Genomic DNA, 27,034 nt, shown 5'->3' on the forward strand with positions numbered 1-27,034 from the left:
GCCACGAACTCCTTTTTTTTTTTTAAAGGAACACAAGAAAGTGAGCCTATCCTATTTCTTACCTTGCCACAGCTATTCAAATTCAAAATTATCATAGATTGGATTTCGTATGAGGCCTCAAACCAGTCTTGTTTAAAAGGTCACTCCTTCAGCTTTGTGAAATGTTCTATTGTGATCTTTTTAAAATAATAATAGAAACCTGTTGCTTTCTTGTGTTCTTTCCAGCTAGAAATGCTAAAATAATTTAGAAGTAAAGCAATCTAGAGTTCATTTATTGTTCAGTTTGTCGCATGGACTATGAGATGGCATATAGCACAACACTGAGAGAAAAGAAATTTATTTTGTTTAGTGTTAAAAAAAAAGACAAATTCACTGTCAGTATCACCAAAAGATAAATAGCATTTCCATAATTTAGAGTATGACCAAAGTACACAGACCATAAGAAATAATACCCAAAGTTTTGAGGATAGCAGCTTCCAACTGAAGTATTTAATAGATACTTTCAGTTGTAATGATCAGTAAAACGAAAAGATTTGGCTTCTGACATGTATAGGTGGCTCTGCAGTTGTTTAGAATGCTTTGCTTCTAGTCTGAGCTGTCTAGTTCTTTCTCTGACAGCTTGTTGTTCTGCTAGTTTTTCGATCCGTTTCCTTCGTAGCCATCTGTGGAAAGAGATACAATCAGATCTGGTGAGTATCAACGTGAGTACTCTTCTTACTAAAAAGTTATTGCTATTGACTATTAAAGGAAATTGAATTTCTTTACATTGAAATACTATAGTCACAACAAAAATTACTAAAGTACTAATGAAAACTTCAGGCTTATCCCCTAGGTTCCCACAAGAAAACACAGTCACATTTGCAATCAAATACTTAAGATTAAGTATGTCTTACAATGAGACTGCTAACTAAAAAAACTGAGTTTTGAGTAACAATATTTTAGATGTGATATAGGTCCTATTATTTTTTAAATATGATTTTCTAAGCAAACAAATATTTGATAGATTTCAAATAACTTATTTTTTTTGCAACTAACTGCATTCCAGAACATAACTCAATTAGGTTAAGAATCCCAGCATGCAGAAATGTTGCCTTGCTCTTCTTGGTAAAGACACTAATGAGCTCTTGACTTCTTAGTGCATTAAAATAGTCCTTCTTTAAAATGGAAGAATAAGCCTAAGCATAAAAACATCCAAAAAAGGTAAAGGAAGAGTCCACATTCAAACAAATCTAAATCTATAAACCTTGCTTGCTTAGGTAAAGTAACTTAAAAAAAAAAAAAACTGTACACATATATGACAGTGTACATGGTTCACATGTGCATATACATTTGTTTTCATAAATAACTCTATACAACTAAATGCTGTGTCAGAATAGAAGAGATTTAAGCCAATGTTGTGTGGTCCCAAATTGGACACTGGTTTGAGCAAATTAACTGTAGTCATTTAGGGGTCCATTGGGAAAATATAATTATGGGCTGAAAATTAGATGAAATCATTAATAAAAATAAGCAGATTACAGAACAGTATACACATATAATCTCAAATTTGTATTTTAAAATTCTAAATATAATGTATACAGAAATATTTAAAAGATATGCAGTAAGGTACTGATTTCTAGATGATGAAAATGTGACTTTTCTCCCTCCATTTCTAGATGATGAAAATGTGACTTTTCTCCCTCCATTTCTACGATGTTCATTTACTGCTTCTGTTATAATAAAGAATTATACATATATGTGTTTTTAAAAAAGGAAGAAAGCAAAGAAACAAAAGATTGGAAGGAAGGAATGAAGAAAGGAAGGAAGGGAGGGAAGGAAGGAAGTAACTTCAAGCAACTGGATTCAATATTCACTACCTCTCCCAAGGCTTGCTGACAAAATTATGAAACCAGGTCTGTTTCCTCACAATTAGCAATGTAATATAAAGTCTTAATCAGATAACTGAAAAGTTCAGGTTTGCCTTAAATTACCATAGTGTGTGCCCAAATCCCCTTTTCAGTTTGGCCTATACAAAACTTCCTTCTCAGCCTGACTGTCTTTCTATACAGAAAAATATTTTTTGGAAAATGCAACTAACTATTCAGTTGTTCTGAGGAGTGTGTTGGAGTAGCTATACACCATCTTTCCCATTTCCCTTGAGAAATGAACAGAATTACTAACTAAGGAATGGTAGGCTATCAAAGGTTATCAGACTGGTTAAATATAAAATAATTTTGGTACTGAAAATATCTTGAAGAAAGAAAGAATGATATATAGATATTATGTAAAATATGGAGTTAAAGAATTTTCTCACACAGTTTTAAAAGTGTGGATCTAAAATTGAATAGATATGTAATATAAGAGATAAAGTATTTTGTGGGTTTTATTTTTTTAATATTTATTTATTTATTTATTTATTTTAAATTGTGGGTTTTATTTTAAACTTTATTTACTATACAGCTCTCTGAAATGACTGTGAAGAGAGGGAACCATGCCCGGCCTGTGACTTACTGTTTGAAGGCCCGCTCACGGCCCTCTGTTCCTTTAAGGAAGAATAAGCATTCCTCTTGCTTTCGTAGTTCTTCTGTCTTTCTTTCTTTCAACTGCTCTTCATGCTTTTTTTTAAGCCATAATCGAAAAGCTTCTTGTGGATCTCTGTTTTCCTGCTGATGACAAAAACAATATTTGTTTAAATAAACCAAAACTACTTTTTGAGCCCTGCCTATAAGACCCTACTAGAATACATGTTCCATTCATCAATTTTTCATAATAATGCCAACCTCACTACCTGCATTCCTAGTATCCAAACAAAATATATTCAAATATATTCAGCTTTGAATCTGCAACACTGACCTCTGTCAGAAAATTCAACACTGAATTCCCTGCCATCTGGCATCCTTCAAAAGTCAATTTATTGAGGTAATCAATAAGTGAAGAAGGTTAAATGCAGTGATTTGCAAACATGACTGATGCAAAATGATGCAAGCATTGACAAATAATTTTTCACAATGGCATAAAAAAATAAAACAGGGTTGAAGAAAGATTGGGATAGACCATATGAACAGAGCTGAGGTCTTTGTAGCAATTCCTGAAGGCACTCCCTGGAATGCAGTTTGAAAACTAAATCCAAAACTTCTGTTATTCATCCTTTCTTTTAAATTCTACCTCTGTTTTTACTTTTAAGAGCATCTAACTGAAAAGTCCATTTCCAAATTGTAATTACTCTTATGGAAGATGGCTATAAGGATTTGCAGCCATAAAAATTTTCTTATAAGGATATCAGCCATGATGATTTTGTCATAAGTAAAAGCTAGTGGAAGTAGCTTATTTTATGGTTCCTTAAACTTCATGGTAGATATCATCTTCTGGGAATTTTTAAAAGCTGAAAGAGCTCTCATTTGTCAGAATAAAGAGCAATGGGACAGATTTGGGGCATGTCTCATTATTTGGATGCCTGGCTTAAACACAAAGGGAAGAATGCATTCATTTCATACTTTCCCCAAATATGAGCTCAATGATAGAGAGGTCCACTTCCTATACCATGCATTTTCCTTTATCTATCACTCACATTGCCAAGTATGTTCCAGTTTAATTTATATAATTTATGTAACCTAGCATCATTGATGTACAATGCTGAAGTTTGTGAAGATGTTCCATGGATGACTTAAAGGATCATTGCTGAACACTCAGCAGTCTGGGAATGCCTAGAGATGATCAGAAAGTGTTCATTCTGGAATTATAGATCAAAAGAGTCAAGGATTCAGAGGTGAACAGGACTGATTAGTAGCACTGTTCATTTATTCATTCAGCAGATATTTATAGAGTATCTACAGGCACAAAAGTACCGGGTTGCATCAATGAAAAAAAAAAAAAAAACAGAGATCCCTTTCTCATATATTCTATGATTGCACTGTATAAAACCGTGTCCACTAGTCACAGGTAGCTATACTTAAATAAAGTCTAAAATTCAGTACCTCAGTCACATTAGCTACTTTTCAAGTGCTTAATAGCCGCATTGTGGCAGTGACTACTTCACTGGAGAGTGCAGATATAAAGCATTTCCTTCATCACAGAAAGTTGTATTGAGCAGTGTTATTCTGAGGAGAAAGGTTGTATGTAGACAGAAAGTGAATGAGTAAGTTATGGGATGTCAGGAGATAGAGTATTTCAAGCAGTGGTCACAGTAATACATAAATAAGGAGTTCTTAACTGGCTATCATCCTAGCATTCAGCACAGAAAGAATAGGCAAAAAAAGCCCATCTCCCATTCCTTCCCTGCATACTTGAAAAACTGCTGCTTGAGGGTCAGACTTCTAATTTAGAATGCATCTAAAGACTAGCTTTCACCATCCCCAAGGACCACAAAAGCTGTTGACACCTCTGCTGTTGTCTCCTTATAGCCTGCTCCAAGTAGCCAATATCTCCCATGAAAGAGATCTACAAATGTCGGTTGTACCCAAATTTTTATGGCTGAAACCCAAAGAACAGGTTCCTAGGTCACCTGCAACTAATAGCCACAGAAACTTCCATTCATGAGTCCCACAAGATGGTAGCAATAAATAAGGAGATCCTAATGGTCACAGGAACATCCCCCCTGCAGATATACACCTGGGCCCAGTGCCAATGGAACAGGAAAAAACACCCATCTCCCAGTTTCTCCATAGATGGGGCTTGACCACATACCTTCCCAGCTACACCAGAGAGCCTGGCTTCCACTTAGCTTGCACTTAGGTGTTGAATATGATGGATCTTGGTATACCCTCAAAAACTGGGGGCCAGTAAAGACAAACAAAGCAGTTTGTGCCATTACAAAGTTTTGAGTAACAATTAGGACATCAGAAGGAGGTGACTGATGAGAGTGATCTCCTATATGAGACTACTCTGTGAAGACTGGAAGAGGTGGCTGTTTTATCTAATGTGTAGAGAAGAATGCAAAGAGTCATGGAAAATGAAGACATAGAGGAATATGTTCCAAACAAAAGAACAAGATAAATCTCCAGAAATGGATCTTAATGACACAAATAAATGACTTACCTGATAAGGAGTTCAAAATAACAATCATAAATATGCTCACCAAGATCAAGAAAGCAATGCAGAAACAATGAGAATTACAAAAGAAAGACAGAAAACATTTTAAAATGACCAAAGAGAAATTACAGGGCTGAAGAATATAATAACTGAACTGAAAAACTGAGAGGTTCAAAAGCAGATTAGATCAATTGGAAAAAAGGATCAGTGAACTTGAAAGCAAGAATTCATCTAATCAGAAGAACAAAAAGGATATTTTTAAGAGTGATGAAAGCTTAAAAAACTTATGGGATACCACTAAATGGAAGAACATACACATCATTGGGCTCCCACAAGTGAAGAGAGAGAGAAAACGAAAAAATAGCTTATTCAAAAACACAAATGAAACAGACATCAGATCCAGGAAGCCTAGAGAGTTCTGAATAAGAATCTAAAAAGAACTCCTGGGAACTACAATTTATAAATAAATTGCCAAATGTTAAAGACAAAGAGAGAATCTCAAAAGCAGCAAGAGAAAATCCATTTGTGACATAAAGGTAATCTCCATGAGGAGAATTTCCAGCAGAAACCTTGCAGTCCTCAAGAAGATATGATGAGGGATGCCTGGGTGGTTCAGCGGTTAGGCGTCTACCTTCAGCTCAGGGCGTGATCCTGGAGTCCCAGGATCGAGTCCCACATCAGGCTCCCTGCATGAAGCCTGCTTCTCCCTCTGCCTATGTCTCTGCCTCTGTGTGTGTGTGTGTCTCTCATGAATAAATAAATAAAATATTTTAAAAATGTGATGATACATTCAATGTACTCAAAGAAAAAACTGTCAAGTAAAAATACTCTACCTGGCAGAGATGTCCAGCAAAACTGAAGAGAAATAAAAGCTTCTTAGACAAACAAAAGCCAGAGATGTTCATCTCAACTAGCCTTATAAGAAATGTTGTAATGAAAGGATGCCAATTAGTAGCAAAACATACATGAAAGTATAAAATTTACTGGCAAAAATAGAGTTAAGATCAGAACACTCTAATATAATGGTGGTGGGTAAATCACTTATCACTCTAGTATGAAGGTTAAAAGATAAAAGTATTAAAAAATAACTGTAACCACAACAGACTCTTATAAATACACGATGTTTTTATGAAAGTCTCATGGTAATCACAAAGCAAAAACTTGTAGTAGATATACAGAAGATAAAGAGCAAGAATCAAAGCCTACCACTACAAAAAATCATCAAATCACAAAGGAAAAGAATAAGAGTAGAACAATGGAACAAAGTAATTACAAAACAACCAGAAAACATTTAATGAAATGGCAGTAGTAGTTCCATGCCTATCAATAATTACTTTAATGCAAAGGGATATAAAAAGAAGTCCTAACTATATACTGCCTAAAGAGACTAAATTCAGCTTTAGCACACACATAAACTGAAATTGAAGCAATGGAAAAAGATATTCCATGTAACAGAAACCAAACGGAGAAGGGATAATTATACTTATATCAGACAAAATAAACATTAAGCCAAAACAAAAACTTGTCTCTGCAAAAAGAGACAAATAAGATCATTATCTAATGATAAAGGGGCCAACTCATCAAAAGGATAAAAATTATAAGTATCTATTCACCAACACTGAAATACCGAAACATATAAAGCAACAATTAACAGATCAAAAAAGAAAAATATACAGAATAAAATAATAGAGGATTTCAATACCCCACTTTCAACAATGGATAGATCATCCAGAAAAAAAATCAATAAGAAAACACTGGAATTAAACTTCATGTTAGATCAGATAGACCTAAAAGACATTTACAGAACATTTTATCCAATAGAACATTCTATCCAATGTCTTCCGGGACATTCTCCAGGAGTCATATGTTACGCCACAAAACAAGTGTTACAAATTTAAAAAGACTGAAATCATACAAATCATCTTTTCCAACCACAATGATTTGAAGCTAGAAATCAACTGCAAAAAGAAAACTAGAAAATTCACAAATATGTGATTAAACAACATGCACCTAAACAATAATGTGTCAAAGAAGAAATCAAATGGGAAATAAAAAAATATTTTGAGATAAATGCAATGGAAACACAATGTATAAAAACTTATGGGCAGGCTGGCGGGGGTGACTAGTGGGGGAGATGCAGCAAAAACAGTTCTAAGAAGGGAGTACAGGGATAAATGCCTACATTTTTCTCTTAAAAAGTAAGGTCTCAAAAAACACCCAACTTTACACCTCAAAGAGCTAGGAAAAAAGGAAAATAAGCTAAGCCAAAAGTTAGCAAAAGTAAGGAAATAACAAAAATCAGATGAGAAATAAATAAAATAGAGACTAAAAGAACAATAAAAAAGATTAATGAAACTGAGAGCTGACCTTTTAAAAGAGAAACAAATTGAGAAAACTTTAGCTAAACAACCCAATAAAGAGAACTTAATAAAATTATAAATCAAAGAAGATACATTAAAACTGATGTTACAGAAATACAAATGATCAGAAGAGATCACTATGAACAATTATTATAAACAAATTAGACAACTTATAAGAAATGGATAAATTCCTAGAAACATGCAACCTACCAAGCCTGAATCAGGAAGGAATAGAAAATGTGAACAGATCAATTGGTATTAAGGAGATTGAATCAGTAATCAAAACCCTCTCATTAAACAAAAGTCCAGGAGCAGATGGCTCCACTGGCAAATTCTATGAAACATAAAGAAGAATTAATACCAATCCTTCTCTAACTCTTCCAAAAAATATAAGAGAATACCCAAATTCATTTTACAAGGCCAGAATGACTGTGATATGAAAGCCAGACAAGAATACTGCAAGAAAATAAAATTACAGGCCATTATCTTCGATGACCATAGATGTAAAAGTACTAAACAAAATATTAGAGATTCTAATTCAGCAGTACATTAAAGGAACATACACTATAATCAACTGGGATTCATTCCAGGGATGCGAGGATGTTTAACATATACAGATCAATTAATATGACATAAAACAGAAACAAAATGAAGGGGAAAAAATCATACAATCACCTTAATATATGCAGAAAAAGCATTTGACAAAATTCAATATGTTTTCATGATAATAACTCTCAAGAAACTGGGTGCAGAAGGAGCATACCCTAACATAACAAGAGCCACATATGACAAGTCCACAGCTAATATCATACTCAGCAAAAAGATGAAAGCTTTTCTGCTAAGATCAGGAACAAAACATGGATGCCTGCTCTAATCACTTTTATTCAACAGAGTACTGGAAGTCCTAGCAGAGAAATCAGGCAAGAAAAAAAAAAAAAAAACACATCCAAATCAGAAAGGAAGAAGTAAAATTGTTTTGATCTGCAGATGACATGATATTATATAGAGAGACCCTAAAGACGTCACAAAAAAACCTGTTAGAATAACAAATGCAGTGAAGTTGCAGGACACAAAATCAATATACAAAAACCAATTGCACTGAGATTAATATAACACTGTATGTTAACTATACTGGAATTAAAAAACTCTAAAAAATCAATTGTGTTTCTATACACTAACAACAAACTATCAGAAAAAGAATTTAATAAACCCTTTAAAATAGCATCAAAAAGAAAATATATACTTATGAATAAATTTAACCAAGGAGGAGACAGATCTACACATTGAAAAGTAGAAGACATTGGCAAAAGAAATTGAAGAAGATACAAATAAATGTGAAGATAATCCATAATCAAGATATGGAAGAATTAATATTGTTAAAATGTCTTTACTATCCAAAACAATCTACAGATCCATTGCAATCTCTATAAAAATTCCAATGGCACTTTTTTACAGAAATAGAAAAAACTATCCAAAAATCCAAACCACAAAAGACTCCAAATGGTAAATGCAATCTTGAAAAATCTGCAGCATCACACTTCGTGATTTCAAACTGTATCACAAACCTGTAAGAGTCAAACAGTATGGTATTGCCATAAAAAACAGAGGCAAAGATTAATGGAACAGAACAGAAGCCCAGAAACAACCTCATGTGTACATGGTAAATTAATTTTTAACAAAGTTACCAAGAATAAACAATGGGGAAAGGACAGTCTCTTCAAATAATGGATCTAAAGGAAGGAAAAAAGGAAGGAAGAAAGGAAAGGTGGGAGAGAGAGGGAAGAAAGAAAGGAAGTTGATCATAGAAAGAGAGAGTAAGAGTAGTGGTTACCAGGGGCTGAAACTTGGAAGAAATAGCAAGATATTGGTAAAAGTGTACAAACTTGTAGTTGTAAGACGGAAAATGTCTGAAGATCTATAGTTTAACATCATGACTGTAGTTGGTAACACTATCATATAACTGAAATCTGCCAAGAGAATAGAACTTAATATTTTTACCAAAGATGAACCAAAAGAAAAAAAAGGAGTAAATATCTGTGGTGATGGACATGTTAATCAATTTAATGGGGAGAGTCTTTTCATAGTATATATGTGTATCAAATTATCATGTTGTACACTTTAAATATCTGACATTTTTTTCAATTATACCTTGGTAAAGCTAAAAAAAGAAAAAGACTTGTATCACACACACACACAAAAATCTAAACTTAAATGAAAAGACAACCTAAATTCTATGAATGGGCTTAACAGTAAATTGGATGCTGGAGAAGAAAATGTCAACGCCTGAAGACAGACCCACAGAAATTATGCAAACTGAACAGAAATTATGTAACTGAACTTATCACCAAGAAAAATATTTTTAACATTTTAATTTTAATCTTTTTAAAAAATATTTCTTTTAATTTTTTATTTATTTATGATAGTCACACAGAGAGAGAAAGAAAGGCAGAAACACAGGCAGAGGGAGAAGCAGGCTCCACGCACCGGGAGCCCAACGTGGGACTCGATCCTGGGTTTCCAGGATCGCGCCCTGGGCCAAAGGCAGGCACCAAACCGCTGCGCCACCCAGGGATCCCAATTTTAATCTTTTTTTAAAGATTTTATTTATTTATTCGTTAGATAGAGAGAGAGAGGCAGAGACACAGGCAGAGAGAGAAACAGGCTCCTCGCAGGGAGCCTGATGTGGGACTTGATCCCAGGACCCCTGGATCACACCCTGAGCCAAAGGCAACCTCAATGCTCAACCTTCTGAGCCACCCAGGTGTCCCTTTAATTTTAATCTTAACAGAACCTTGGTAACATGTGTGATAACAGCAAGTATTCTAATGTATGTGAAACTGGACTTCCAGAATAAAAAGAACAAGAAAATGGAGCAAAAAACAGTTGCAAAAGTAATGGCAAAAATTTCCCAAATTCTGTACAAACATCAACCATCCAAGAAGTTCTGTACAAACATCAACCATCCAAGAAGTTCAGCAAAGCCCAAGTTAGGCAAATTCAAAGAAAAACATAATATATTATTCATATAATAAACTGCTAAAATCCAAAGCAAGAAAAAGTTTAAAGCAACCACATAAAAAAAGAACATTAAGTAAATGAAAGCAGTGATAAGAATTACAGCTGACTTGCTGATCAGAAACAATGGGTGTCAGAAAATCACTGAACTCCATCTTTAAACTGCTGAAAGAAAAAAAAAAAGCCTGTCAGCCTCAAATTTCATATCTAATAAAAAATAAATCCTTCGAAAATATATTTCTGATATATTTAGGAGATAAATATTGCAATCCCTAAAGCAATGATGGTAAAAATAATTCAAAGCAGTATAGTTAAAAAAAATAAAATAAAAAGGAATATTTTTTAAACACTTGGTTAAACCATAAGAAGGCAGAAAAAGTTGACTAATGGAACTAAAAATAAATGGAATGAATCAAAACAAATATCAAGACAATAAACTTAAAACTTACGATATCAACGATTACAATTAAATACAAATAAACTCCAATGGAAAGGAGCAGATTTCTGGATTGGGAAGATCCAAATATATGCTGTTTGCACAAGTAACTCTTTAAAGATACATAAATTGAAAGCATAAAACATGATATAATAATGCAAATGTTACATATAAGAAAGCTGGTATGGATTCATTAATATCAAACAAAGTAGACTTCAAGAGGCATATTTCATGATGTGAAAATGTCATTCATCAAAAGACACAGAACCATAAATGAATATGCATAATACTTTAAAATAGATGAAGCAAAACCCAAAAGAACTAAAAAGAAAATAAACCCATACACAGTGATAGTTGGAAGGTTTAACTCCAATTTCCCAGTTATTCCCACTAGAGGTAAGGATACAGAAGATTTAAACCCCACACTATCAAGCAACTTATAACACTGACATTAATATAACACTAAATCCAAATGCAGAATACATAATATAAGCATCCACATAGAGTTCACCCTAGATAAGTGGACCACATGCATACACGTTGCATATGTATATCTATATATTTAACAAACACATATCATTTATATATATCATTGACCAAGAGAAGCAAAGTTCATCACAAAAATGGAAAGATATTTAATTATCTCCTAAATGGCAGTAAAAATTCAATCACCTAAAAGCTTGTCTAATCCAATATAAAATAGGTCATTCCATAATATATATATATATAGCATATATATATACTATATATATATATAGTGAAGATATTATCTAGAAACTATAACTCACATGATACACAATGTCCTGCAGAAATAACTAGCAAAGTACACTTGTTATCACCATGCATTAATAAGCCAGTTCAATCAATTGCCAAATTATACTATTGCTTAGCTTCGGTAGTAGACAAAATTCACAGAAGTTCTTCAGAATACTAGTCATTTTTTATATAATTTCTATGAAAGTTCATTTCTGAGACAGAATTCAAATAAAGCAAAAAATAAAAAATAAAAATTCCAAAGGAAAATCTATAACCATGATGCTTTCTAACATAAAAATGTTTTGAAATAAACTCTGTTCAGCATGGTTCATGTTTTTAAGAATACAATTGAAAGTTTCTGCTTATTATCTCCAAATGGAACACAATAGAACGCTGGAGTGTACATTTATTTTTACGAATACTTGATAAAAATATTACATTAGGCTGAATGCCATGAAGCCTGAGGGCCCACCAGCTCGCTGGAAACTATTAGTAGTGCACTCACAGCTTTGTTTTTCTTGGTCACTGAAACACAGGATCCTCTCGTCTCCAATACTTTTCAGTATATTATAGCAATGTGCTGTGCTTCTTCCCTCTCACGCCTAAATTCTCTGCCTCCCTCAAAAACTTTTCTAATTTATTCCCTAATAATTCCTATTCAATGATATAAAAACTCCCAAATATCCCCATTTTCCCAGGCTACCTGGCCTTAAACCTCTTATTTTACCCAAATCCTCATTCTCCCTCCAAGACATTTTTCCTCTCCAGAACAGACTCTGCCTTTCCTGCCACATTTCAAGTACCTCACAAGTCAGGTGAAGAAGTTACTTTCCCTCCTTCATACTCTTCAGAACTGTCTTCCTCTACTCTTCTAAGTGAAGCAACACTCAGTTACACTATTTGGCGCCATTAGTTTAACAATCTTTGGTCTCACCGGCTGGACCAGAGAGAGTCTAGAAAGATGGAGAGTCTTCCTCTCCATCCTCATCCTGAGAAATAGAACTATATGAATCAGCCATTCAATATCTAGCCTCCCAGAGTTTTTATTTTCTCATCTTAGGGCTTTCTCCATCACACTTGCCACCCAGTCCTTAGCACCACATCCACATTCCCACAAACTTTGTCTTTGAAGTCACTCATCTTCTAATTCTCAACACTAACCATCAAACACATTTCTCCAGTCTTCACCTGGGTGTTTCATTGGTACCTCATACTCAACAAGTGAGAAACTGAAATAAGAATTTCCCCTGCTCAGTGTATTCTTTGCTGCTCCAGTGAATAGCACCACCACCCACCAAGTTGCTCAGAAAAGAAACCTGGCATATTCTCTTTACATCTCATTCTCTCTCACACACACATCTAATTAATTACAAAACTCTTTCAATTGATACTTCAAAACATGACTTAAATTACTCACATCCCTGTCCCTCCATCTCCCCCTCTCTCTCCCACTCCTATTATAATTCTAGCCAAGTCACTATCATTTCTCACCTCATATACAACTCTATCTGCTTTTTCATTGAGCACCCACCTCCACTCTTGCCCTTTCATAGTAATGTGTATCTAATGTATCACTCCTCTGTTTGGACATTTTCAGTGGCTTCCCATAACAGAACTAAATACAAAATTATAGACTCCAACATGCCACAGGATGGGATTTCTGCTCCCTCTCCAGATCCTCTCACACTTACCAAGTTATTTCCTGTCTCAGGGTGTTCTCACATGTTCTCCTGGCCTGAAACAAATTCCTCTCAGTCTTCGCCCAATTTTTACTCCTACTATCACCGACTGAGAAAAATCTTTCCTGAAATACTCATACACATTTATTTCCCTAATTATGATCTCTCATAGTTCTTTCATTTTCATTGCATCCATCACTATTTATAATTACAAACTTATTTTATATATATAGTTTTTCAATCCCTACTAGCTGAACTCTATAAAACAAAGACTAAACCTAGTTTGCTTAAGATTACATTCTCATGATTGAACAGCATCTGTCATATAGGAAGCTATTAAAAAAATGTTTACTGAATATATAAAAATTTTTCATTGGCATTTCTTTAATTCTAACAAATTTGTTATTTTTTCATATACTACAGTCAGAAGTTTTGCTTTAATAATATAAATATTAACAATAACAATTATGACACCAACTTAAAAAATTCTAACCAGCTTTTAAATGGCAATTACATTAACTATAAACTTGGACGAACTAAAATCTTTATAGCATTTAGTCAGTCCACGCAGGAGTATCATGTTACTATTTGCCAAAGAACTCATATATTTATAATATTTGTCCCACCCATCCAGGAATATTATATTTTTTTTCATTTACCAAAGTCATCTTTTTTGTCCCTTGCAAAGCTGTACTGTATTCCCCACAAGAGATCAGACACATTCCTGTTTGGCTCAAAGTATTTTATATATTCCTATATTCCTTCTCCTTTTTAATTTTTCTACGAAGTTTTTGCTACAGGAGGACTATATACTTCTTATATTTATCATGTAAATGTCCATTCTGTTAATACTTATACCTCATTTCCTTTTCTGCTTAATAAATTGACTAGAACTTCCAGAATTAAGTTATTTAATAGAAAGGGGAGACTTACTTGTTTCTAACTTTAATGGGTATACCTATAGAATTTCTTAAGATAGTATTTATACTGTTTTGATATTTTATTCAGACTTTTAAAACTAAATTATATTAATATTAAAAAAATTCCTTCTCTATCTTTCGAGATAACCATATATTCTCTTTTTATCTACCTCTTGATGTGATGAATTATATTAATGGGTTTGTTATTATTTATCTGTAATTTCCTTCCTAAAATAAGCCCTTCTTGGTTATAGTAAACTGTTATTTGACTACACAGTTGCATTCAAATTTCTCAATATTTTCTCTTAGTTTGTGGCTTTTATGTCTTGCCTAAAAAAGTATCACCCATCTCAAGATTTTAAAAGCTAACTAAATGGCGTAGTAAACAACATAAAAAATATATCATATTGTCAGTCTAGGAAAATGTATTTATGACAGATAAAATAACAAAGAATTATAATCGTCAGTATACAATGCAAGACAAAAAATAAAACTAAAAAAAAGACTACAAACAGGAAATTCACAGAATATACATGTGGTCATATATATGTACTCATGTACATAATTAAGCTGAAGAAAAATTAAGAAAATAAACCACATACAGTTTTAGTCAGGATGTGGTAAATATTCACTCTTACATACTGTTGGAAGGACTATAACTGACACACCTTTGGGAATGTTAGTTTTTGCACATTTAACCAAAACTTTCACTCTGGACATTTAGTAAGTCATAAATTCCACTCTTAAGAAACTCCTACAGAATGAACATGTTCACTACCGCACTGTTAATGAACAGAATATTGGAACTGAACTAAATATCTACAATTGAGGACTTAATAAATTATCTCTGCTATCTTTGTCCTGTTTGAATATCAAAGTTATACTGTCCTGAAAAAGCATATTGATAGTTTCCTATTTTCTGTGCTATAAAAGTGTGAGTAATAGAGTAATCATTTGATTTTTCACAAGGCTTCTTAGAATTTAATTGTAAAGTCATCCTGTGTTGCATCTTTTGCAAGGGTCATTCTTGGACCACTTTTCCTAATTTTTCTCTAGGTTCTTATTCTGATATTCACATCCCCTTCTGTAAATAAATTCAGCTTTCATATCTGTCTACTTATTTTTCATTGAGAAGTTTTACTTACTCTACTATTCATATCTTCAATTTGCTTTGCTCGCTGAATTCTCCTCATTTCTAGGACCTGCTCTCTTTTCTTTTGCAACCATGCTTTAAATACCATGTCATTCTCTTTTTTCTTTTCTTTCTCTTCTTCTATTTTTCGTTGTTCTTCCTGGTGGAAAGAATAGCAAAAGACATTCATGAAAGGTTAATAAAACTGTATATGAGTCATCAGAGAAAAATATATCTTGAGGTCTGAAATTAGCATTCTCTGCTTCTAAAACTTTCCACCTGAAAATTGGGCTTCTGTAAAAAAAGCTAGGGACTCTAGTTTACTTAGGAATAAAAGGAAAATGTATCAGATAAACTGTAGATAAATTCTACAATTATATATATGTATAATACACGCACGCTGTTCAGGGATTCCTTGAATCTTTCCTTCATTTCCTAATTTACTTTTGGAATTAAACTCCTTAAATTGCAGCTATGCAAAAAAAAAAAAAAAAAAAAAAAAAAGGCCACCACATTCTAGAAGCACTATATGCTTCCATAAATGTCTGAAATATTTTTATCTTGTTGTTAAATTTGTTAATTGTGAAAAATGACATAGCCATGAAAGAAAATACTATAATCATTTAGAAATATATATTAAAATGTACAAGTGAGCAAATAATGTGCTGCCTAGGACTTGCTTTAAAAATACATCAGCTAAAAAACAAAAAAAAAAAACAAAAAAAAATAAAAATAAAAAAAAAAATAAAAATACATCAGCTAAGAAACAGAGGAAATGCAGAAAATATGCCAAAATCTCAACGACTTTCAAATCTGACTGACAGGGCCATAGGGATTAACTGTACCTTTATATGTGTTTGAATTTTTTATTTTAATGTTTAAAAATATTTTTCAACTAGTGTATATTCACAAAATAACATTTTTTGCTATCAGAAAAATATTTAGTTAGTTAACCATAAGAACAAAATGAATTTTTTACATGAATTACCCAACTAACGTATTAAAAGGCAGTTTCTTGAAGAGAGGTGCTTAAACCAGTTTTATAGAGCTATAAAATATTTAGTAGGAGCAAAGCAGCATATCATAATGGAAATAATACTAAGCTAAAAGTTAGGAGATCTGAGTAACAATCCTACTGCCATCCTACTACATCAATTTGGGCAAACCACTTAACTCAATATTCTCAGCTACAAAATGGAATAATAATGCTCTTATTTCAGTTCTGCCTCTTTTCTCAGTTGACAATATCTTGCATAAATACAGATAGTCATACTATTGAGTTCTCAAGTCTCTTCCAAAGTTAAAATTTTATCACTTAAATGAACTGAATTATACAATCCAAGCTTTAACTTTCTTCCAATGATGGAATTCAGAGTTCTTTCCTTATATTTTGACAACATAGCAAGTCTTTCTAATTCCTTATAATTGAACAAAATATAACAAGGAATGGAAAAATTCTATCCAGTTAACAGCACAGAGTATCTTTTAAAATACCAGTACACTGGAAAAATATATTAATTTTGTGACAGAATCCTGGTTATAATCTCCTTTTAAAAACATATACACATATGTGAATAAAAAAGATTTCTATTAAAAATATCTATATATCTTGATGAAGTCCCAATAGTTCATTTTTGCTTTTGTTTCTTTTGCCTTCGTGGATGTATCTTGCAAGAAGTTACTATGGCCGAGTTCAAAAAGGGTGTTGCCTGTGTTCTTCTCTAGGATTTTGATGGAATCTTGTCTCACATTTAGATCTTTCATCCATTTTGAGTTTATCTTTGTGTATGGTGAAAGAGAGTGGTCTAGTTTCATTCTTCTGCATGTGGATGTCCAATTTTCCCAGCACCATTTATTGAAGAGACTGTCTTTCTTCCAATGGATAGTCTTTCCTCCTTTATTGAATATTAGTTGCCCATAAAGTTCAGGGTCCACTTCTGGATTCTCTATACTGTTCCACTGATCTATGTGTCTGTTTTTGTGCCAGTACCACACTGTCTTGATGACCACAGCTTTGTAGTACAACCTGAAATCTGGCATTGTGATGCCCCCAGATATGGTTTTCTTTTTTAAAATTCCCCTGGCTATTCGGGGTCTTTTCTGATTCCACACAAATCTTAAAATAATTTGTTCTAACTCTCTGAAGAAAGTCCATGGTATTTTGATAGGGATTGCATTAAACGTGTATATTGCCCTGGGTAACATTGACATTTTCACAATATTAATTCTGCCAATCCATGAGCATGGAATATTTTTCCATCTCTTTGTGTCTTCCTCAATTTCTTTCAGAAGTGTTCTATAGTTTTGAGGGTATAGATCCTTTACATCTTTGGTTAGGTCTATTCCTAGGTATCTTATGCTTTTGGGTGCAATTGTAAATGGAATTGACTCCTTAATTTCTCTTTCTTCAGTCTCAAGATAAGAAGCTTTTGCACAGCAAAGGATACAGTCAACAAAACTAAAAGACAACCTACAGAATGGGAGAAGATATTTGCAAATGACATATCAGATAAAGGGCTAGTTTCCAAGATCTATAAAGAACTTATTAAACTCAACACCAAAGAAACAAACAATCCAATCATGAAATGGGCAAAAGACATGAACAGAAATCTCACAAAGGAAGACATAGACATGGCCAACATGCATATGAGAAAATGCTCTGCATCACTTGCCATCAGGGAAATACAAATCAAAACCACAATGAGATACCACCTCACACCAGTGAGAATGGGGAAAATTAACAAGGCAGGAAACAACAAATGTTGGAGAGGATGCGGAGAAAAGGGAACCCTATTACACTGTTGGTGGGAATGTGAACTGGTGCAGCCACTCTGGAAAACTGTGTGGAGGTTCCTCAAAGAGTTAAAAATAGACCTGCCCTACGACCCAGCAATTGCACTGTTGGGGATTTACCCCAAAGATACAAATGCAATGAAATGCCGGGACACCTGCACCCCGATGTTTATAGCAGCAATGGCCACGATAGCCAAACTGTGGAAGGAGCCTCAGTGTCCAACGAAAGATGAATGGATAAAGAAGATGTGGTTTATGTATACAATGGAATATTACTCAGCTATTAGAAATGACAAATACCCACCATTTGCTTCAACGTGGATGGAACTGGAGGGTATTATGCTGAGTGAAGTAAGTCAGTTGGAGAAGGACAAACATTATATGCTCTCATTCATTTGGGGAATATAAATAACAGTGAAAGGGAATATAAGGGAAGGGAGAAGAAATGTGTGGGAAATATCAGAAAGGGAGACAGAACATAAAGACTGCTAACTCTGGGAAACGAACTAGGGGTGGTGGAAGGGGAGGAGGGCGGGGGGTAGGAGTGAATGGGTGATGGGCACTGGGGGTTATTCTGTATGTTAGTAAATTGAACACCAATAAAAAATAAATTAAAAAAAAAAAGATCAATAGCAAAGTTATCTGATAATTGTTTTCAACATTGTACTGGAAACTTTGTGTAATAGGAAAAGATAATAATAGGAATAGTGTAACAGGAATAATAATAGGAATAGTGTAATAGGATAATAATAGGAATAGTATAATAGGAAAAGATAAATAAATAAAAATAACAAATATTGGAAAAAAATATCTATATACTATTTTCTAAGCCCTAAGAAAGCTTACATAAAATGTGAATTTATTGAAGGTTAAATTTTACATTTATTTGTAAATATCTTTTTACAAAAAGGATACTGTAAAAGGAGAAATAAAATGGATTCACTTATGTCAAAGTATTTTTAAATGGAGCCAGTTGCCTTTAGGATGTGGGCCTCATGCAAGTCCTCACTCGGTGTAATTGCGAACCTTTGAACTGGGTCAAACTACCAACATAGCAAGAATTCTACTAGTACCTTCAATCTGCTACAGTAACAGATGTTTCTTAGTGACAGCCTTAGCAACCAATTATGTGCAGCCAAGATTAGTTTTCTGCTGTCAACACCAAACAAAATTCATTGTAAATAATGTATACAAGTACTACTCTTTTTTGCCTTTAAATACTCCACACTTGTGACACACCGGACACAATTTGAATTGCTGTACTCCCCAAAAAGCACCAAATCCATCCTCCCCAAAGGGCATTTCTGAGAACTCAAATAAATGCTCTTCTTTTATTTCAGCTCTGCCTCTTTTCTCAGGTGACAATACCTTGCATAAATACAGACAGTATGATATGATGATTATCTTTTGGAGGAACATTTAGACATATTAGACAGAAGACATCAGCCAAAGTACAGATAACACAGACATATCGTTGGTGGCTTCAAGTCACAGTGATAGACCCTCTCCGTCCTGAACCTCCACCTTGATCAAGGTTCAGGCCTTTATTTGGGTATCCTCTGTTGCTGGCTTCTGTCCTCACTCATTTTTGAGGGGAGGAGTCCACCTTCATTCATTTTGAATGGAATATTTGGGTTTCAGGTTCTTGGTAAGTACTCAATTATGGGAAATAATTCCTCTAAGTAGCTTCTAACAATCATCCCCCTACTGGAACTTCTGTAGTATTTATATTAAGGAATAGGGCCCTTCTTGCTGTGAATTTTTGCCCCATTGGATCAAATTACACAAGATGACTTAAAACATCATTGACCAAAATGGGCACTTCTGATATCCTAAAATTATTTCTTGCATGCACAACTGGAAAAGGGTTACAAAGACAATCAAATGAGATGTCTATTTCAGTTAGTACCTGAGAACTTTCAAACATATTCAGGATTCTAAAAATCTCCCCATTACAAAATAGCATTTCTAAATAAACTGAAGCAAACAAAAGATTTTAAAAAGACCCATCCTCCCTGTCTAAGGCACCATCTTGTTCCCTTCTTCCTCCTCTGTCTCTGGGCATGCAATAGCCATCCTGCACCAATGTCTTGCCTCTTTCCCTCTGCACCGTCTCCACTGCCTCAGTACCCTCCTCCACTTCCTCATTCCAATCTTCCCACCAGAATTCTGGAGATAGAAAAGGATCTTCACAGCACACAAATAAAAATCCTTAGTATAAGACTTTAGTCATCTTATCAGTTAACCTAAACTTAGTCCATCTACTGGAACACAATTTAGATCCAGCTATTTTTTAGAGTTTTGTACCTGAACCGTAGCATGAATTTTAAAATGACACTATAGGGGCACCTGGGTGGCTCAGTGGTTGAGCATCTGCCTTTGGCTCAGGTCATGATCCCAGGGTCCTGGGATCAAGCCCCGCATCAGGCTCCCTGTGGGGAGCCTGCTTCTCCCTCTGCCTGTGTGTCTCTGCCTCTCTGTGTCTCTCATGAATAAATAAAATCTTTAAGAAAAAATAAAAAAAATGACACTATAAAGTTTCTGTCTATATCTATCTATATGTTACATGTGTCTACATATGTATATTACAGTGATGTGACATTTTCTATCTCTGAGGGCATTCCCAAAGTTAATTTAGAAAAGAGCTCAATTTAATTGGCTCAAAGACAATTAAGTGCTTAGATAAATGAAGTATTCCAAAAATTCCCAGAAATAGGGGATCCCTGGGTGGCTCAGTGGTTTGGCGCCTGCCTTTGGCCCAGGGCACGATCCTGGAGTCCCGGGATCGAGTCCCGCGTCCGGCTCCCTGCATGAAGCCTGCTTCTCCCTCTGCCTGTGTCTCTGCCTCTCTCTCTCTGTCTATCATGAATAAATAAATAAAATCTTTAAAAAAATTCCCAGAAATACAATAAACACTAACCTAAATGTTTTTCAAGTTCACATAATCTGAGATAATCTTTTTAAAAAAGATTTTATTTACTGGACAGAGAGAGACCACAAGCAGGGGGAGTGGCAGGCAGAGGGAGATGGAAAAGTAGGCTCCCCACTGAGCAAGGAGCCCTTTGCAGGGCTCTATTCCAGGACCCTGGGATCATGACCTAAGCCATGAAGGCTTAACTGACTGAGCCATCCAGGCACCCCTGAGATAATCTTTGATAAATAATTGCTAGTTTTTTTTTTTTAATTGCTAGTTTTAATAGAGAACAAACTGATGGTTACCAGAGAGGAGGTGGGTGCAGGGATGTGTTAAATAGGTGATAGGAATGCACTTGTGATGAGCATTAGGTGTTGTATGGAAATGTTGAGTCACTCTATTGTACACCTGAAATTAATATTAATAATACACTATATGTTAACTAACTGGAATTTGAAAAAAAAACCTTCATAGGGATGGCTGAGTGGTGCAGTCAGTTCAGCATTGGGCTCTTGGTTTTGGCTCAGGTCATGATCTCTGTCAGGGTCCTGAGATGAAGCCCCACACTGGGCTCTGAGCTCTAGATTCGAGGATTCTGATCAAGGATTCTCTCTATTCTTCTCCCACTGCTACTCCCTCTGTTCTCTATCTCTCAAATAAATAAATCTTTAAAAAAAAAAAAAAAAAGGAAACTTTAGTAAAAAGGAGAACCTGGGTAGTCAGTCAGTTGAGTGTCTGACTCTTAATTTTGACTCATGTCATGATCTCAGGGTCATTATATTGAGCCCCGGGGGGTGGAGCCTGTTTATCATTCTCTCTCCCTCTCCTTTTGCCCTACCCCTACTCTCTTTCTCTCTCTCAAAAAAAGAATTTTAATTAAAAAATTGCTAGTTTGGGATCCCTGGGTGGCTCAGCAGGTTTAGCACCTGCCTTTGACCCAGGGCGTGATCCTAGAGTCCTGGGATCGAGTCCCACATCAGGCTCCCTGCATGGAGCCTGCTTCTCCCTCTGCCTATGTCTCTGCCTCTGTGTGTGTGTGTCTCTAATGAATAAATAAGTAAAATCTTTAAAAAATAAAATTAATTAATTAATTAATTAAAAAATGCTAGTTTACGTTTGGTAGTTTAATAAAAACAGAAATGTCTTCAGAATTATCAGCATTAGACATAATGGAGATACGCGATTTTTCTACCTGAATTTACTTAATCATAAAAGCTCAAGCCATCTCTTTCAAAATTTGTCAATAAAAGAAATAATTTAAGATGATGATTAGCTGCTTAATGTTCTAACTCAAGGGGCCGCCTGGGTGGCTCAGTGGTTTAGCGCCACCTTTGGTCCAGGGCCTGACCCTGGAGACCTGGGATTGAGTCCCAAGTCGCGCTCCCTGCATGGAGCCTGCTTCTCCCTCTGCCTGTGTCTCTGCCTCTCTCTCTCTCTCTCTCTGTGTGTCTCTCATGAATAAATAAATAAAATCTTTTAAAAAATGTTCTAACTCAAGTATAATTACTAAAAGCAAGCAATTTAAATAACATCAACGTTTATGCTAAATTAAATTAGGTAACAGATGTTCACTGCCTATCTAGAGCACTTCCAAGTAATATAACATATTGAGATAGTGATTGCTAAACATGTTTATTTAGTTTTGGCTGTTACATTTTTTTACAGAGAGACCAAAATATATAATATTTAGGTCTATTTAATAAACAAACTTATGCCAAAAAATTAAAATTACTCTGAGGGGGAATATACTTCTAAAAATTATGAACTGATGAAACATTTTTATAAATTTGCCAGTCCACAATTGTTTATTTCTTAATTTTTAATATGAATTAAGAATTCTAAGGGTTAAAAATTCCAATTAGTATTTGTTAAAAATAAAACTACTAAAATTCAACAAGGATGAATGAAAATGACTGTATATGAAAAGCAGGCAAGGAAAGAAGGATGTGTGTTTTTGGTAAAAGAAGGTATGGGGAATGGGGAATGGAAATGAATTTTGTTGAAGGAAATGAAGTGATTTTGTTCTAAAGTGAAGCTGGCTATTTCAGAAAGAGAAAGAACAAGAGACAAACTAAAATAGACACAGAAAGTTGCAAAAGATTTATAGGAAAGAAATCTTGGAAAAGGAATTTTATGTGTATTCAAGTGTAATCAATGTATAATCAAGCTGGCCAAGATTACAAAGAATTTATATAAAGTTCAAGTTTGATATCAAAATACACCAGTGCAAAATTTTGGTTTTCCTCTTCTAAAAGGACAAAATTTTCTTAGATTGTTGACAAGCTCTTAATAAGAGATTGTACACAAAAATCTCTTTACTTTCAGTGTGATCTGTTTTGTCATTATTAAGTCTCTGATTACTCAGGAAAGCTGGGTCTTCTCTGAAGAACAACGAAGGCTTTTGCAGCTATGTGTGCAAACTTCTATATTTGTCCCTGAAAGTTATATCAGTTAAATAGATAATTAAGTATTGTTTTATAATTTTCTGCGATCCTATTGGGGTCAAGTGTCCAAACCTTTTGATATCTTTTACAAACTCCCCATAGTCAACTTCTAAATGAGGTCTTTTTGATCTGCAAAATTCCTTAGGGCCTATAAGGCTTATTCAACATGTTAAATCACATGGGGAAGCACTGTCAAGTAATAAATAATACTAAACTTTCTTCTATGTAATATCTGTAGAAGTATATGGTGTTCCAAAACTTGTGTAAAATCCCTAGAAATCCAATTATTTCCTGATATAATGTTATCAGTCACTGTTTTAAAATATATGTCACAAAAATAAGCAATCCCTGTTGCAAACTTCACCATCATACTCATCATAATCAGCATTCTCTTCCAGCATATTAACCTTTTATGAAACCCTCTTGCGGTCTCCTCAAATGTCATTCTCTAAACCCTGCTACTCTGTTACCCTTACCTTCTGATGACCTCTCTGGGCCCTTTGGAATATGGCAGTTGGATTTTGTCCAGCTGCCACCATTTTAAGGATACAAATATGTTTTAGTAATGGTTTGTATGTTTTCTCACTGTGTAGAAACTTTTCCTAGTCATAGAGCTATGGCCTCAGGTCTATGGTAAATATTATTGGAGAAAATAATTCTATACTGGGGAAAACCCTCAGAACTTCATAATGACTGAGGGATCCATTTCACAGGACAAATATTATAGGTCATTTGCCACATCTGGCCAATATTATAACAGTTTCATTGCACATATCATCCCCAATCCTCCACCATTATAGAACAAACAAAGGGAGTAAAGACCCAATTCACAAAACTGACTGAATCTTTCAGTCAGCTTTGGTCTAAAGCCCTTCCCTTGATATTATTTAACCTAGGATCCACTCCATTTTGGTGAACACTAATGGTCTCCCTTTGAAATCATTACCAGAACACTTATGAGGAAGGACCAAGGAATGTATAAGCCTGCCCTACTGAAAGGAAATTTCCTAACCTATTTCAAAGATCTTCTCAAGGTCCTTAGAAACAATACCAGTCTCATAGAGCTGTCTTTTCCCAGCACATTTGTAGGAGACAAAGATCTTCAACATCATAATCTCCCACCTGGAGATTTACTAGAAATGTCACCTTCATAAGAATGCCTTCCAAACTCACTGGAAAGGGCCATATCAGGTATCATTAACCCCTGTGCTGCTAAACTTAGAGGCATTGACCCATGGATTAACATTGAGTTCTCATTGAGGGAAAAAAAAGACATCTTCACCTGACTGGATATCCTTACCCACTGGAGCTCTCAAACTAAAAATATCCAGACCCACTTAAAATCAACACTCTGGACAAGAAGCACATGGTACCCGAAGCAGAAGTAGACAGCTTCCCCAAGAGTCATGACCAGGCTTGTATAACCTCACAATAGATTCCTACTAATGCTTAATGTTCCTGAAGTATTTGGAATAATTCTTCTTATAGTAGGCATCTCAGCACTCTTGATAATCCTCCTGTACCCAGCTTTATCTGGTAACCTTTCTGACTATTGAGTATATCATTGTCAGCCTACTAAGGAAGATAAGGAGACTCCTGGTCACTTTATTTACAGTTTCACTACAAACTAATTGCCCTCTATGACTTTATCTATCAAGTTAAAATAGTTTTGCCTCCCAGGAAAGGAAAAAATCCCCTTTAACCACCTCAAAATACTGGGGAAAAACATTTCTAATGGTCCAACAACTTATCAAGAGCTATAAGCCTCCTATATTTGACTCCTGCAGACAAATAAGTATTCTCCAATAGGCACTTCTAGATGCAGGACCCCCTTGCAAAAGATTCTTTCAGCTAACATCTGAAACACACAGCCACCCTCCTATCTGCTCAAATAAAATAGATTGCTGGTTTTCTCCATAATGCCCTCTATACCAAAAAATGAGTTCATAAATAAGCAGATCTAAGTAGAGACACTTTGCACTCCTACTAAAGAATACATTTTTGTCTGCACTTACAAGGGAGAATTTTGGGCATCTGACTGCCTGAACATCTGGAGAAAGGCAGAGTAATCCTTTTGGGATATCCAACTTCCCCTTTTTCTATCCTTAACCTCTCTGAATATAAAGATAATAGTTGTGGATGTTCTCAAGGCTGTGGTCTCCCAGGAGAGAGAAACCTTAGTGAAGGAACCCAATTTGGGAGGATCTTCAGTTGCTGATTTGGAATAAGTACTGCTTGGAATGAGTACATGATCAGAAATCTTCCTTGGGCCATGAGTAGAACTGCCAGGTCCACTCCCTGAGCCATTAGAGCCAGGGCAAGTCTTTGGATACTTTATCTCATATTGTCCACAATAATAGCATAGCATTAGGTTATTTACTCGTGACCCACAGTGGAGTCTGTGCCATCACTTATACTTCTTGCTCTACATGCAGAAGTACTTCCCATCAGGCGGAATTTGGAAACTGCTAAGATTTTGAAGCTTGCTAAATCTCTAATCCTGTTATCTAAAACCTTTGGCTAGATTTCAGATTCTCAGATATTTTTAGTTGGCTCCTGAGCAGAATTGGGACCATTTTAAGATCTGGACTACAAATTATCTTACTCATCATTGTTTTAATTTGTTCTATATTCATTATTATCACACTATTAACACTTTCCATGGCCAATATTTCAAATTCTGTCAGAACTTAGATAATGTTCTTTCGAAGACTTGAAACCATTCATCAGATCTACTCTTTGAGTGAAAAGAAAGAAAACCTAATTGAATTCTAGTTCTTATTTCCTCAAACCTCCTTGTTACTCAAATGCATCTGTAGGCTTTCACCTAGCATCCTTATTGAACATATCAAATATGTTCAATCACTATGAGACTCCTCTCTCCAGGAGACATGATAGGGTGAGAGCAAGTTGCAGGTTGCCAACCACTCTGACAATGAAATGAATTTCATGATCATAAAAATTTGTCATTGATGCTTTCTTACCAGAAATATCTTGATGAGAAGGGGAAAATGTGAAAGAAGATTCAAAACAAAGTAAGAATTGGTAAGAGTCACTCAAAATAGAAAGAATTGAAAGAAAAAGTTGAAAGAATATTGAGGAAGTGGGGCCTATGTAGGTCTCCTATTTCAAATCTCCTGTTTCAATAATTAGCCCATCATGAATTTTTTATTTTTGTCAGTTGCAACTTGTCAATTGCAATATCCCACCACCACCACCACTACCACCACCTAGTACTTTGGACTGAAATAATGTAACACCTGTTGGCTACATATCCAATGCGTATGAGATGGTCAGTTTAAACTCTGCCATCAGCAATGGTAATTCTTTCAAAACAAGTTGTGTGACTTTGTGGGTTTTGCCTTTATAGGTCTGTACTCCCTGCTCGTTAATTACAGCACACTTTTGATTTAGGTTGACAATGTGTCTCCTGGACTGCAATCTGTAAGACCCCAAATAAATGCTTTGGTTGCTTCACAGCCTCTTCTTGATCGACAGAATAAAACCATCATTATCATCATCTGGGATTCCATATGGCATTTTATAAATACTTTAAGGTTATTAGGCTCTATTCTTTT

At 34.8% G+C, this 27,034-nt stretch overlaps 1 protein-coding gene across 3 annotated transcripts in view; it reads right to left on the reverse strand.

Annotated features, from left to right (window-relative positions):
• Positions 1-321: 321 nt before the first annotated feature.
• CCDC181 (coiled-coil domain containing 181) overlaps positions 322-27,034 on the reverse strand; it is a 37,391-nt gene continuing 10,678 nt past the window's right edge. For 2 of the 3 annotated variants that reach the window (XM_077901575.1, XM_077901576.1), the window contains exons 4-6: positions 15,319-15,465; positions 2,491-2,645; positions 322-662 (exon numbers count right to left, since the gene is read on the reverse strand). In XM_077901575.1, the coding sequence (XP_077757701.1) occupies positions 503-662; positions 2,491-2,645; positions 15,319-15,465 (462 nt within the window). In that variant the 3' untranslated portion in view covers positions 322-502. The remainder of the gene's footprint in view (positions 663-2,490; positions 2,646-15,318; positions 15,466-27,034) is intronic. The other variant, XM_077901578.1, reaches the window with a different exon arrangement.

This window comes from Canis aureus, chromosome 6 (genome assembly GCF_053574225.1).
Source record: "Canis aureus isolate CA01 chromosome 6, VMU_Caureus_v.1.0, whole genome shotgun sequence".
Lineage (NCBI taxonomy): Eukaryota > Metazoa > Chordata > Mammalia > Carnivora > Canidae > Canis > Canis aureus.